Source organism: Nilaparvata lugens, chromosome 1 (assembly GCF_014356525.2).
Source record: "Nilaparvata lugens isolate BPH chromosome 1, ASM1435652v1, whole genome shotgun sequence".
NCBI classification, from domain to species: Eukaryota; Metazoa; Arthropoda; class Insecta; order Hemiptera; family Delphacidae; genus Nilaparvata; species Nilaparvata lugens.
Genome location: NC_052504.1, coordinates 55354347 through 55370114, shown reverse-complemented (window position 1 = coordinate 55370114; position 15768 = coordinate 55354347). Strand labels below are relative to the sequence as shown.

General features: G+C 35.8%; 1 protein-coding gene across 1 annotated transcript in view; it reads right to left on the bottom strand.

Annotated features, from left to right (window-relative positions):
• Window positions 1-15553, bottom strand: part of LOC111043435 (protein Skeletor, isoforms B/C) — a 122790-nt gene extending 107237 nt beyond the window's left edge. Inside the window, exon 1 of the mRNA XM_039437165.1 lies at window positions 15313-15553. Within this exon, the coding sequence (XP_039293099.1) occupies window positions 15313-15391 (79 nt within the window). The 5' untranslated portion in view covers window positions 15392-15553. The remainder of the gene's footprint in view (window positions 1-15312) is intronic.
• Between the last annotated feature and the right edge of the window lie 215 nt (window positions 15554-15768).

Genomic DNA, 15768 nt, shown 5'->3' with positions numbered 1-15768 from the left:
ATTGGAGAATTACACGTGTCGCTACTATGGGTAGTTGATTCAAGTTGGTGTGATGCATCCAGTAAGTACATTCAGTAAAGTACAGCATGAGTTGATTCCAAACTTCCAGACCTGCTTCTTCACAAGTAAGTGAAAGTGACAGATAATCTGAATAGTGTTGCTTTCCGTGTTTGAGCAGTTGGAGAGTGTGGGTGCGTCCACTGCAGACAAACAACCGCACGGTCGCACTACTTTTTCACCATCACCATCATCCTCAGCGGCAGCAGTCCAGTGACCCGATTCTGACAAGTTCATTGTCCTTGACTGCTCTCTGCTGACTGCTGACAGCTGACAGCTGTATGCTTCCTTGGACACTGCTCAATGCAGCTTTCACTAGCCAAAACATTTTAAATGGTCGCAGGATCGTCGAAAACAAGAGGATATAATTTTTGCTTTCAAAATATTCGGCATTTATAGTATTCTGAGTTGAATGGATAACTGATAATGTAATGAATGAATGGATCGGTGTTTTTACTTTTTTATAAACTTATTCAAGGATTTGTAATGCATACAACTGTATAAGGCTATGCCACTCTATTTTATTAATTGTGCTCTCCAATGCATTACAATGCTTCCAAAAACTCGGTGTTCTGAATACAGTGATGCAAAATGACGTTTTGAAGCACATGCAAATACAGGTAGGCTACAGCGATAAACATGATACCCGAGATGAAAGAAATAATCTTTTAATAAGTACTAACTTCTCTCTGATGGTACCAGAGAGTATAGAATGTTACATTCCATCCTCACTGCATGGTACAGAGCATACAGTCATGACATGACGAGAATCTAAAAAACCAATAACAATGAGAATTTTCAGTCACGTCCAGGTGAACCTCTAGACCTAGATCATTGTTGAGAACATTTTGAAAATTTCAAGGAAATACAACTACAAACAACTATTCAGGTAAGAAATGGATTGAACAGATCATAAACGGAAGCATGCTAGTTTAGTTTTGCTAAAAGGTAAGCAGACACATTTTTTGTGAAGCATACGAGTGTTCGCCTAGAGAAATAATTTCGTTAGCTCTTAATTTTCTCACTTTCAATCGACATTATTAATATTCTGTCACCCGAACTAAGAGAGTAGGTTTTCACGGAGTGTTGAAATGAGTTTAAGGACACAGTCATGGAAGAGCGATGCATTCTGATTTTATTTTTTAGTATAATCCTGTATAATCCTGATTGCTGACACATTCGTTCATCAAATTTATACACAGGATTATGTTGTGTTCAAAATACAAACAACTACGATAGTTATCTAGTTTTAATTCACTTTGAACAGTCAACGTTCTGTATGTATAACACCAAAGCTGACAGTTTCAAGTGAATCTCATCATAGTGAGTTATCTCTTCGACTTTTTTGATAGACGCTCCTAAAAAGTAGTCGAGATTGAGTATTAACTGAGTTTCACTTCAATTTGATTGAAGATTGAATTATAAATGGTATTCACAAAAAGTGTTAACAGAGAAATTAACTATTCTGACTCAACGTAAGGCAAGTTGAAAGTCATAGCTCTTATCTGGAGTTATTTTTTAGGCGTGTTGCTCACGACCTCTGAGCAGCTTATCCTGACAGTGGAGCTAACCTGTACAGGTGAAAGTAGATTTTGCTTTCGTTGATGGATCTGAGCTTAGATTACACTTTCCCACGCTCACAATCACCAACAAGCTTCACTTAATAATTGACCCCCTCAATTATTGATCTCTTATCTCACTCTTATTTCTCTCTTGCCACTCGTTTCTTCATTTTTATCATATTTTGCGTTTTGAAATTTCAATTATCCTCAAGGATTACTCATTAAGTGAGTATTTTTATTGATGAAGGTGTGTTTGTCACCTTCCTTTTTTCGGTTTTTCCTACTCCTCCTCCTCCTCCTTGTAGTGTGAAACAGAAATAATGGATAGATAGTTCAACTTTTTTCGCTTCTCCTTCTTCCACTTTTGGCTTTTCTTCTACTCGTGTAATAGTAATACTGGCACTTAGCGTCTTTTGAAAATGATAATCGCCAAGTTAATAGCTGCAATTGCTATCACAAATCAGCTTGACACCAATATAGACTTTTGAATAGTAGATAGTCCGCTGCAAAACTTTAATCTTGATTGACGGTTGTTGAATTCAACTGAGCGCCATTCAATTGAGCTTTGTGAGTCAAAATTTGGAAGAGAAAAACAGCTTTGAGTCGGGTATGTTGTACTCTTCCAAAATTATTCATTGTATGATCTTTTATGCTATTCAATTTCATTATGTGAATCCTGTTATGATTTACAATACACAAATCTGGTAGGTGTTGAAGACTAGAAAAATGAAATGATTATGAATGAATATTTTTACATGAATCGAGCTGCAAGCAATCAAAAGCAGATCATTCTTGAGTTAATTAATAACGAGTCCATCATTAGTATTGAGCACAAATTAACTTACTAGTCGTTGAGTAGAAAGGAATTATGAACATTGTTTATGCCTCCTTTCTCTTATTCTTTGTCCGTCCACTATAAATCTATTTATATTTTCACAGGCTATTCCATGTAGCCTTAATCTTCGAGAAAAAGTAATAGAGGATTGAATATTATGATTTCAGATGAATACTTCCGTTAATCGTTGAATTATTCGCCCTTGACAGTAATTTACGACACTCGAATACTGTAACCCAAACTTTCCATAAATGCGATTCAAAGCGACAGAGCAGCACCCACTCCTGTTACCCTTTTTAGATGTGAAACCAATATTAATTTGGGAATCTAATTAATTTGAGGCAACTTTCGAAAGAAAAAAGTGGTAGGTCTCGAGGGAACCATATAAAGTTTAAATTGTAATCAATAGAGACGTACGATTACTTCCATCACTATTTGTGCTTTTCTCCTAGCACCTAGAATGAACAGAGTTTTCCTCGATTCTCAATTTTTAACCTTAGAGGATAATACAGGATCTAGAGATATGAAATCATATTTATATTATATCAAATAATATTTCTTCAAATCGAGTAGTATTCTAGAAAGGAAACAGTTGACAATAGTTGACACACACTAAACGAGCAGAGTAGGTCTAATACTTGATAGACTGTACATTATCTGATGTGAGGTTATCACCAGTGTACCAATATCATTCTAAAATCTGTTATCCAAGTACGTAGCTTGTCTGCTATACAAGCCGTATGTGCACAACTCATAATCACAAAACTTGTTCATATTTATAGGTCAGTCCCTGAAATGAATAAAAGAAACAAGGACTCAAATAATTGCGTACTTTCCATTACACTGTATCATTCAGGAAATAAAAAATGCAAAGGATGTCAAAAAAATACAGAGATAGTTTCAGATTGTTGGAGTATTTTTTTATTGTGGATTGATTTGTTGTTTCAAATCTTTCTCGACCTATCATCCTGTTGACGGTTGATAGCACGATCTGAGTGGGCATGGTCTCTTTGGTCTGTCTGGCACAACAGTTTGCAAATCGCATCCGCCTACAAAGACTTTGTCTCAATTTTTTAATTGTCTCATCCATTATGGTCTTTACAAAAAATAGAAAATTCTTCGCTTAGAAATACTTGATTTTAATTTTGTTAAGGCGCTTCCATCAAAGGCTTCCATATTTCAATAGAAATATTCTTGATGATAATATCTGTTAGTCCAGAGCTCAATACGATATCACTTTGAGCTCTTGATATCCATCACAACAAATTCCATTTGAAAACTTTTTCAAGTAAGTAAATTTATATTACCCACATAGGCATGAGCATGGGTGTAGGTGATGGGTAAGATGATGTGATGTTAATAGATTGATGATTCAGAACGAACCATTCCCGTTCTCAATCACCCATGGATGCTGGTTCACGAACCATCAGATAAGTGATAGAGCAGATAATCCCATAGAAATTAATTTGTAATAATGTACAGTCGATGAATATCATTATTTAGGCCTATTGCAGGCAGCCAAACATAGAAAGCATTTCCTACAGGTACTTTAGTCTCTGCACCTAATATTTGTATCTACAAAATTTATCCCTTATATTCTAATAAAGCTGGAAGGATATCTTCAATGCAATTGCGTAACAAGCTTATTACTTATGAATAATTATTGTGATCATTATGAACGTGATATGTCTATTATAAACATAACATTACGGAACGGAACAGGTAGCATACTGAATGGATAGGATACGCTATGCAACAGTGACTGTACATTGCAAAATGAATATTCTTCCTCTCGGAAGAAGTATTTCTCTCTCTCCATCGCTCACGCTCTCTCCTCTCTCACTCTTTCTTCCTCTAGAAAAAGTATTCCTCTCACAATCTCTCGCTCTATCTCTTTCACTTTCTTCTTTTCTCTGTTTCATCAACCATCACTCACTCTCTCTCTCCCTCTCTTACTCAATCTCTCTCTTTCTCTCTTTCTCACACACACTTCCACGAAATGTTGTTCATTGCTGCTCTTTCCAATATTCTCCGATTATTCGTTTATTCTCCTGCTCCTTCCCCTTCTCACATTTTTAATACCAGTGAATAGTTACTTATGAAAAAATAATTTTAATCGCCTCTAGTGGCAAAAATGTGAGTAACATCAAAACAATAGACTTACAGAAAAAGTCAGAAGACATCCAGGAGAAGAAAACTGTGCAATTGATAGAAAATAGAATAGCACCTGTCCAACTAAACTTCAAATTTGAAAATATTTTTCTTCTGTTCCAATATCTTTCATCCACAATCTCCTTCTTCTGGTCGTCCCTTTCTTCCACTTTCTTACTCTCTCTCTCTCTCTCTCTCTCTCTTTGTCTCTCTCTCTCTTTTTCTCTATCGGTCTCGTGTTGATTGGCAGAATAGGCGATTATACATTTCATATATCTTGTGAAATTTGTTGAATAATTAGCTATACTGTTATCTGATGAAAATTAATGTATAAAACAGTATGTTTATATTGTAAAACATGCATAAAGAACTCTTATGTATTTATAAAATGGCATTATAGCACCCTCTAGTATACTAGAATAGATAATCCATTATTTTATATTAATTTCAAAAAAAGGTACTATAATGCCTTTTTATAAATACATAAGAGTTCTTAATTCATGTATTTTACAATATAAACTGGTTTATACATCAATCTACATCAAATGACAGTATAGTATATAAATACATTCCAACTCCAATGTAATCTGATCTATTCTTTCTTTCTTTTCTCTCAGGGTTGTGTGTTGCTTTCTTTTCAGGGTTGTGTCAGAGAGGAATACAGTCCTATCTCCGTCCTCACTAAAGGCAATTATTCAATTCAATTCTATCTCTTTCTCTCTCTCTCTTCCTCTTTTCCTATTTTTCATTCTCCCTCTCACTTCTAACACGATAGGTAATCTACACACATTGAGAGAAAGGTCGCCGAAAGGGAAGTGGCGAATGAAGAGGAAAATAAATGTAATGAGCATTGGAATCATCTTCTTGAGTGGGCTTCCTAGAAGAAGAAGAAGAAGAAGAAGAAGAAGAAGAAGAAGAAGAAGAAGAAGAAGAAGAAGAAGAAGAAGAAGAAGAAGAAGAAGAAGAAGAAGAAGAAGAAGAAGAAGAAGAAGAAGAAGAAGAAGAAGAAGAAGAAGAAGAAGAAGAAGAAGAAGAAGAAGAAGAAGAAGAAAAAGGAGGGAAAGATGGAAAGGTAGAAAGAATAAGGAAGGAGTGAGCACAGGAGGGTTTTAGGGTGCTCATTGAATTAAAGCAGTAGAGGCCGAATTTTAAGACAATATCGATTTTCGATGACACTCTCCAGTGAGTAGAGCACACACAACTACAGCTACACGCCAACAGACAACAGACAACAGACAACAGACAACAGACACCCCACTAACTGCCTGCCTCTGTTGCTGAGGACAGACAATGTTGCTGATGAAAGGCAGTCGGAAATGAGAGGCAAACCGGATAAGAAGAATGAGATAAAGAATAGAGAAGAGATTAATGAAAGGAGGAATGGTCATCATGGAGATGGAAAAGAGAAGGAAAAAAAGGAAGGATAGAAAATAATGTCAATAAAAAGTTTATCTACTAAAAAATAGAACAAGAGTGTAGACAAACACAGGTACCAAGTATTACCATAGAGAAAATATAGCATAAGTAGATATCCCATGGTATTAGGGTGTTCATGTTCCATTTTCCAATGTTAACTCAAACCGATAGTCCTAGTAGTTGCCTTTTGCTATCTTTTTTTATGGTATTACATAGAGTGAGAAATTACTATACAGATAATATATTTATATATGTTATCAGTCTAATAATAGTTTATGGAAACCTAGATCAACATAAATGTAAAAGGAAATGAGAAAATGGTTCGAGAAGTGGAATTAATCGGATAAGGATGATTGAAACCAAAAAGGAACTAGAGAGGGGTTGAGGAGAAACATCAAAAGGACTGAATGAAGTGGAAAGGGAAATTTATTTCAGGTAGGAGTAGGAAAGATTGTTCGAAATAAGAGTCAGGAGTAGGATATGACAGTTTCAAGGGACTTTCATAAGTTGAAGAATGATAATGTAGCAGAGGAGGACCTGAAATGTGGGAAGAGTTAGAAGGACATGATGATTAAAAAAGGTAAACAATAAATGAATGGTGATTGGAAGGCGCAAAATGATTAAATACGATACATAGAATGATGAGCCGGGAGAGAATAAAAAGAAAATAATAGGGAAAAATATTGGAAATGTTGGAAAAGTATTGGAACACAAGTAGATAACTTGTAAGGGAGAATTGAATAGAGGAAGTTCAATAGTGAAGAATAACAATAAACATGGAAGAGTATAGTGTTGAAAATAGTGAATAGTTCTTGAATAGTTCAACTCCCAAAATGGGAAATGAACAGGATGACGAACTGCAAGAGAAAAATACGGCAGAAAGAAGCATATAGGAGATTCTAGAATAAAGTTGGGAGTTAACGAAACAGAGCAAGATAAGCGAGTGAAAACAAATGAGAGTGAAACACGAATAGGAAATACCGCAATAGAGGAAGCAAGAAAGAAGACAGATCGAAGCTTTGTAGTCGCTTTGAAGACCATATGATGGGGAGGGGGTCAACAAGGCTAAGTGCTAGAAAGCCACTTTCACTTGCACTATTGTGAGGGGGGGGAACAGGGCCCCCAGGTCCACAGGTGCATTATAACAGTGGAACTCAGGAAGCTCCCTAATTCCTTCACCTTCTCCTTCCTCCTGCTCTTTTCCTCTCATTTTATATCTCTCTCCTTGTCACTTCCATCCATGACTGCGTCTCACCTTGCTGTGCGATTGCGATCTGATTTCCTATGCACCAGGACTGCATAATCAATCGGCCACTTTACTTGCAAGGACTTAAGTTGGATCTAGAGGCTGCCCTACTGCCTTCAACGAACCTCTTGCCTTTTTTATTTTTCACTTACTATTGACTGAATCGCAATAGAGTGACTATTTTTCACTTTACTATTGACTGACTCTTAATACAGTAATACAAGTACTCTTAATACAGTAATGCAAGTGCTACAGGGAGGCTTAAACAGGTGTACTCGTAGTTTGTTTTGGAACCCTGTGGAATATTTGAATGAATAACTATGAAAATGTGTTCAATAATATTAATCTATCCGATAATTTTTATTTTTAAGCTTTATAATAGCGGTGTCTTTAACAAATACTTGAAGACGAATTCTATGAGTATTGGTATGTATCTGTGAACAAATATTGATTAATTATTATTATTATGAACTATGAGAATAAAAATAAAATTTTATTATCACAAACACTAATAACATTGCAAAGATCGGGAGGCATCCTGACAACGATGATCCATAGATTACTCATATAATCTTTGAAAATTTGCCACTTTCTTTTGCTGAGGATGATGCCCGCATGAGCTCTAGGCTTGTGCGTAAGTGATGAGACGGATGGTGATGATAGATGAATTGGCCTACAACTTTAGGTTGGTTCCGAATCACCGTGAATCGATCTTATAACTCATAAATGGTGGTTCGGCTCTTAAAGTGGTCACTGTTACAAAAGGAGCAGCTTAACTTACAATGGAGCTCAATTTATATCATCGCGACCACTAATCAAATCGCTTCTCATTCTAATTTCTAATTGATCATAAAATCTCAAACTATCAAAATACAACTGAATAATTTTTAGCGTATATTTCATGTTCATAAATCTCTACCAATTGTTATTTTATGAGATTCAACAACTATAGACCTATTGCATTGAAAGAATTTGATACTATTTCCTATGTATTCTGTGTATGTTTGTAGTTACATTTATGAGACAATCTATTTGGTTGGTCTAAGGTTTTTTGTACTGGGATATATGTTTTGAAAAAGGTGGGTGAAACATATTGAATAAGATACAATATGTGTTCAATTAATAGTCAGTTGAATTATTCAATCTTGTTGAAGTAAGCTAGTATATAAGCAAAATTTTAACCGTTTCTTACTACAAACACTGATAATGTGACACACGTCGTATCTTCAACATTCTCTCATTCCCCCCCCCTTTCATTGACTCACCTGACTCACCTGATATGATGCTGGCCCACAAACGGATACTTATATAGGTGTACTACCCTCATTAATATCACTCAGAAGTATGAATGATAGTACACTGTTATATTATGTTATGAAATCAAATCCAAACAATACAACCCGCATAGACTCAATGTCATAATAATAACCTACAACGTTATAATAAAGCAGAGTTTCTTGAGTTGGTTCAGTTTCTATCATAGTGTTAGCAACAGTAGGCTTATATTTCAAACATAGTAACAGTGATATATAGTGCTTCAAAATACTTCCATCCTTCATTTACCTGTTTACTTTCACTTGAACAGGTTTCAAGTGACCGATTTCTCTATGTACTGACAGTGGTCCACTCCTTAAAACATGAACAAAGGTAAAAAACTAGGCTCAGGCCCAGAAGTTTATGAGTTATGGAGGAGTGGTTACCCAGGCAGGCAACATCGTCTTATCGCATAGATTGAGACAAGCCCTGTCCTATTGGGACTTTCATTGGAACAGTGTCTGCTTGAGATCAATTCTGCTGTCAGATAGTTTGAGAGCTTCAAACGCATTTCGCGTTTGTCTGGAACTCACCTAAATCTGTGGGTCCACTCATCCCCTCTCCACAGAATACAGCATTATAGTAGTTTTCTCGGTCCTCTCTTATAACTCTCACACAAGCCCGAGGCTCATACACAGCGAAACAAATACCAAGGCTCATTGTGACCTACATGGCTAGTACATACAGTACGTATGACGTATATGTCTGAAACGAATTGATTATGATTATATTATTTATGTAACATAATTATTGATTAAATATCTACAAGCAACAATACCAGTCACCAATAACAGCACCAGATTATAGTTATTTGAGAATACGTTTTTATTCCAGACTCTTTATAATTATATATTTTTTGTCAATTCGAATATGTATTATATTGTATCTACATACAATAAATAACTGATTGAATAACTTATTGGAGTGATCTGGGAATCTTTGAGTATACTAACCTCTAGCTTTATTTTTGAGATAGGAATATAATTCCTTCTTATTATATCAATTTATTGTTCTCGAGGCCAAGGATTATATGAGATTCATTTTCAACCTCAACCATCAAAATATTAATAACAACTACAGTTGATATTCCATACAAACTGCCATAATTTGTAAAGCGATTCATCATAGTCCATGAAAAGCATGATGTTCAATCAATCTACGGAAAATCAAGAAAAACAATTCACAGAGAATATCATCTTGATAAATGAATGAAGTACAATTATTTTACTCGTATGATATTCAAAGTTATCAAAAGTACTTCAAATAATGGTCTTGGAGACCTGAAATCGAAGAGTTCCTCGAAAAACTCATCTATTATCCAAGATGACAGATGCTTTGATTTATTAAAACGATTTTTAGTGAAAACTGTTGACGATATACGTGTCCATTAAAAATAAAAAACATTTTTATGTATACATAAAAATCATCAATATCATCTTCAAAGAAATCACAATATAAAGCGTTCCTCACTATTGAATACCGTGTTTAGATTATACAGATCTCACTTGATACTCACTAGATACAAATAAATCTAGTGCTCACTAAATACTAATCAAAACTAATTGTGAGCCCAGAGCTCACATTAAGGACTACCGCATTGCAATTCCTATCGAATTTTAAAAATTACAGTATCATTAATATCATTTTAAGCACTCTTTGTTAGGCACTATCGTTTCCTGTAGCCTAATAGCCATGCACTTAACCAGAAACAAAGCAAAAAAGCACTTCATTATAATTATCATCAACATTTTTTGCAGAAAATCTTCCATAATGTTTTCCATTATCAGTAGTTTACAACAATATGGAGCAACAGGAAGGAACAGGGTCATTCAACCCAATCTTGCATTTAATGGAGTGATGGAATGAAATATTGTCTCACGACCAGATCGCTGACAGCGAAAGGAAGCTTGGCAATCGAATTTATCTTATTCAATGTACAGGAAATCGGGTCTTATCGACCGCTTACTCCTTTGGAGGCTATGCCTGACCAAAGCAATACAGTGAGAGTTTATTAGGTTCTGCAATGAATTACTGTTTCCGCTAGTTCTGATGACAATCCATATTTGATTTGAGTATTGTAATGGATATGTTGTTAAGGTAGAAATCCACAAAATGAATATAACTAATGAAATTGTTCCAACCACTTATTAATTAATGATGAATCTGCAATGTACCATTTCGTAGTGTACCGGTAGCTATATTTATGTGATCTTTACCTGATGAAGATATTAAGCCTAAATCATTTATTCTGTTTGTTGTAATCTTTATTGTTTTGATGTTATAAATTGTGCTTCTGTGATTATTAATTTTTCCCAGTGCTCTGTTTTTGATATTGTTGTAATTTATGTATCTATTATTGATGTTCGTGTGTAACTCTTTGTATAGGGCATGGCCCTCATGACAAATAAAGATTTCTATTTCAATATTTATCAATTAATGATTGAGAAACTAGTTTTGTCTACCACACTATACACCACTCTCTAGTGAACTTGAAGCATGAACGAGTCAATAAATAAATTAAAACGCTTCCCGATTTCACCAAGCTAGGTCAAGACATTTGCACATGATCAAATCAGATATACAACGAGTGCACTGGAACATATGATTTCTATGACGATTGATACTATCGATAGTTCCAGTACACACTTGTACAGCGTACCCGGTTTGGTCATGGTTCAGATATGTTCGAAATTGGTGGATCCGGGTATAAAGGTTGGGACAATATTTTAAATTCTTAAGCCTAGTTTATACGATGCCAATTGGCGAGACAGCTGTTGTCTTTGGACAATTGTCATCACGTGGTTGCGGATTTGTCGGAGGCCAGGCCAGTTGAACGAGAAGATGTTTGTTTATACGCGGCCAACTATTGACTCGTCAGTTGACAGCTAAACATGTCCGAGTTCTCGTCATCTGTTGTGGCTGAACTGGCAAAACCAAGACAGCGCTACTGGCCTACACCGTTCACACGGCGCCAATTTTCCTGTCAACTGAGATTCCGAGTGGTGGGGTGCTCGCTGGGCCCAATTGACTGTCCATAGTCTACTCCCGGAGACAGTTGAATTTCGGGCCAATTAATTGTCGGGACAGTTGGCAAGATAATTGGCCTGAAGTGTTTATACAAAGACAATAATTTCATGCCAGTCAGTTGCCTTATGACAATTGCCTCGCCAATTGGCATCGTATAAACTAGGTTTTACAGTCTAATTCAGTATCCAAATAGTGACAAGATGACTGGAATATCCTAATAGTGATTAGTGACTGACCAGTCATAACCTAAACTTGGTTTTAATGAGAATTTGTTGAGTAGAAGAAGTTTTGGGCGAGTATCTGAATCTTTTCCAAATATCAAATTCGTTTGTCTCATCCAATGCATTTGAGAATATGGTGAGTGTGATTGTGTGTGTGTGAGCAAGCTCATGTTTATCAGGATGAGTACACCTTTAGGAAGAATGGTAAAAGGGAGGCTGGGAGGCTGTAGTAATGTTCAGCATTCGGAAGTTAAGTGAATACGAATACGATCGGATGGGGGGGGAGTGGGACTGAAAATTCCTAACATTACTCACTCATTCCTTTTCTTTTCTTCTTCATGTGCTTCATCATTATTTTCTCCTACTTTTGTCTCCTTCCTTCTTCTTCTTCTTCTCCTACCCTCCTACTCTTCCTCATCTGTCATCGCTCTCCCTATCCCTCCCCGATCCTCTTCATCGTCTTCTTTATCACCCACCCACTGCTCCTAATACTTCTCCTCCTTTAGTCCATTTGCCTTTCCGGTACACTCACTAATCTCCTTCTTGCTCTTCCTCCCTAACACATCCACATTTTTATCATTCATTCACGTATTTATAGGGCAATATTGAGGTTGGGGGCGTTTCGTAGAGCAGCCCTCAACAAGAATTAGACAAGTAGTGTGAGGTGGCATCCGTGTGAAGGTCAGCCTTGCCGATCAATCACCACTGCCAACTGCCAACTGCCAACTGTTGGATGCTCGGATTCCTTCAGCAATTGACTGCTCAGCAACATGTTACAGGCTCTATTAGCTGCATCAAACTCTGCAACCCGATAAAAAGCTATAACGGAGTGATTGATCCACATTTTTACAATATTCATTCACGGATTCATAGGGTAGATCAGGTTTTACTCAAAACTACACAACAATCTCTTGTAAGCTTGTTAATGGCAAGGAAAAAGGTTAGGAAAAAGGTAGGGGGATATCACCTGCAACACAGTTTTATCGGTGTTTTGGTAATGTTTGGTGTCATAGGTAGATTGGTAATTTTTAGCTGGTGTTCATTATAATTTAAGGATATGTCACAGAATTTCATTCGAACTAATAAAATAATGTGTCATGTGAAATTATTAATGTGATGAATCATTCTCATAAGATATTCTATTTGTATTGCAATTTATGATAATCATTAAAAGAAAATCCAAATAAAATACTATCCATGCTATCAAGCATCTCGAAGACTTCCGATACTGTTATATTGACAAGAGAGTGAACAGCTGGAATGAAATTTTTATTTTCACATTTCAATCATCACTATTTGGTTGTCAGTAATGCAATCAGCTAACTGTTTTGTCTAATAGCAGTAGAAATGAGAATTGTTGGACTATCAAAAGGCTATTGAAATTCCTATTCCATTTCTGCGACTAGTCTAAAAATACAAATGGTTCCAATAACAGGAAAAGCATTCAGCTATTTCCAGTTGATTTCTGTAGACGATTTCACGTACTCCATGAAAACTCAACAACAAAGTATTACAAAATCTCAATTCTCATGTAGTCTACTTTGCAATCAAAACTGAGGAAAAAACACTGCAAATGAATATTTTAGAACGGTTCCAAAGAGCCCCATTATTGGTTTATGGGAAGGAGATATGAAATCGAACAAGAGAGGATTATTTTTTATTTATTAATATATTAAGACAGATTGGTATTGATCGGCGATGGTCGCATTTAGTGTTGAATATGTTATGAAAACGAACAATATTATCATACTAAATTTTCATTTGTAGGGCTTTCAATGTTTTCATAAAATATACTTCTCTAGCACAAGTACTAGACCAGTGTAACTGAAATGCAGATCGACTAAAATCTGCAACACTAATATTGTAAATCATGATTTCAAAAGCAGCTTCATGAGAACTTGAGATGACGTTCGATAGCATCAATTTTGAGTCAATTCCATATAGTTAAGAATATTATTTTGAAAATTGAATCAATCAATATCCCAAGGTATTTATTTATTCATTTATATAAAAAAATTAAATAAACTCAAAACCTTCCATAATGTTGGCAATAGACCTAAAATCTACAGGCTACCTACAACTTAAGCCAAAACTACAAAGCTCACTGTACCCTATTTTGGCCAGAGGTATACTCAAATTTGTCATATTAATAATAGTTCGAGCGCTAAAATATCACTATTTTATATTTATTAGCTAGTCACATCTCCTAGTTATCCAAGCATGACGCAGCACCAACATCCTAAAATTCTAAATTTGAATGGAAAAGCTTGATAACAACCTTCTAGAGTGAGCTTCTCTCAATTCACAAACATCATATATGTACGGACCCTATATCGATCTATCTCATAATTATTGATCCACAATTAATTATTGATTAAGTTGAACCACATTTTTCAAAACTTCCGATCGTTCAATAAAAAATCCAAGTGTTATTTGTTTTTTTCTAGAAATGAGTAATCTAGAAAGTCACTATAATAATGAATACTCACGATTCACTTATTTATAGATTATTATTTTATGAAGAATCCAAATAATTGATTGTTTTCAAGGAGAATCACCATTCCTAATCAATTTATCATGAAGTAATCAACACTTCACATTTCCAAGCATATCAGTACGATCCACCACAGTTTTCTGAATGTCGAGTGAAAATTCTTGATAAGTTTCGATTCGAGTAACCTATTCATTCGAGAACGAAAAATGTTAAAGAACAATATTCTCAACGCTAAAAAACTAAATATTCAAGCGATGTATTATCAAATAATCGACATTTTCCATGTATATCGGTAGGACATTTACTGTATAAAGACTGTAGCTTTGTACATTGATTTACTCCAGTACATATGAGACAGGTTGACGCTCAAATGCACTCATGAAACGATCAAAATACTACTACGAGTTGAAATTAAATGGCAACACAAATTACAAAATATAGTGACTGTAGGTAAGTCCTAGCACGTTTACTTAAATTTACAATTTCCCAGATGAAAACATGCTCTCCTTTAGGTACACTCTGTTTCAGTACCGTAGCCATTCAGATCAGATAAATGTGGAAAAATACTCAAACTCTACTCAAATAAAATACTAAAGTATTTCATAATATGTATTTGTTATCATGTGCTAATTCAAATTTCACTACTAACTCAACAAGACTTTCCCGATAGATTTGAACCAAATTCTCAATCTTTCATTTCCAAACACATGAGTATTATAAAGTAATCCACATTCATAGAATTCTCAGACATCAAATCTCAAACATTCGAAAATCCCCAATCTTTTAACTCAGGTTAGCAAATCTTACATCCCTGACACATTTACCAGGCCCAGCACAAATTTCCCGAGAATTTTCAATTTTTCATTTCAAAATATTGATTGAGTAATTCAGTTTCAAGATATTTCTGCACAATTTCAATTAGCGCAATTTTCAAATCGCCAATCTTGAAGCGAAATTTGGTAACCGCAGTAGTAGAGCAGAGCACTAACCGTGTGAAAGCAGCTGCAGCCCGGTTGCAGCCCAGACGAGAGCTGTGGCGATGGAACTGCCTCCTCGTGACGTCATCATGGCTTCCTCACCTGGTGCAGGGCGATTCACTTTGAAAACTAAACAACTGTGGACACTAGCTCATGAGAGAAACTTTTTTAGGGAAACCGCGAACGCGCGGCAAACGCACTACGCGAAAGTCACAGGACGACTGGAGAGTCTAGAGTAGCTGGAGCGACTCTGGAGAGAGTGGGAGAGAAGAGAAAGGAGAGAATCCTCCATCGTTGTTATCACTCTCTTCGTCGATCGGTGGTGATAGTGGCGCATGCGTTCAAAACTCCCGCGCTTTTAAAACGTAGCCTCTGGCTGGTAGCACAGCTACGCACGATGTGTGTGCTACGCTACGTTTGTTTACTCGCGTTTAATATTATGAGCGTTGTTCCAGGGAAGTAAAAGCG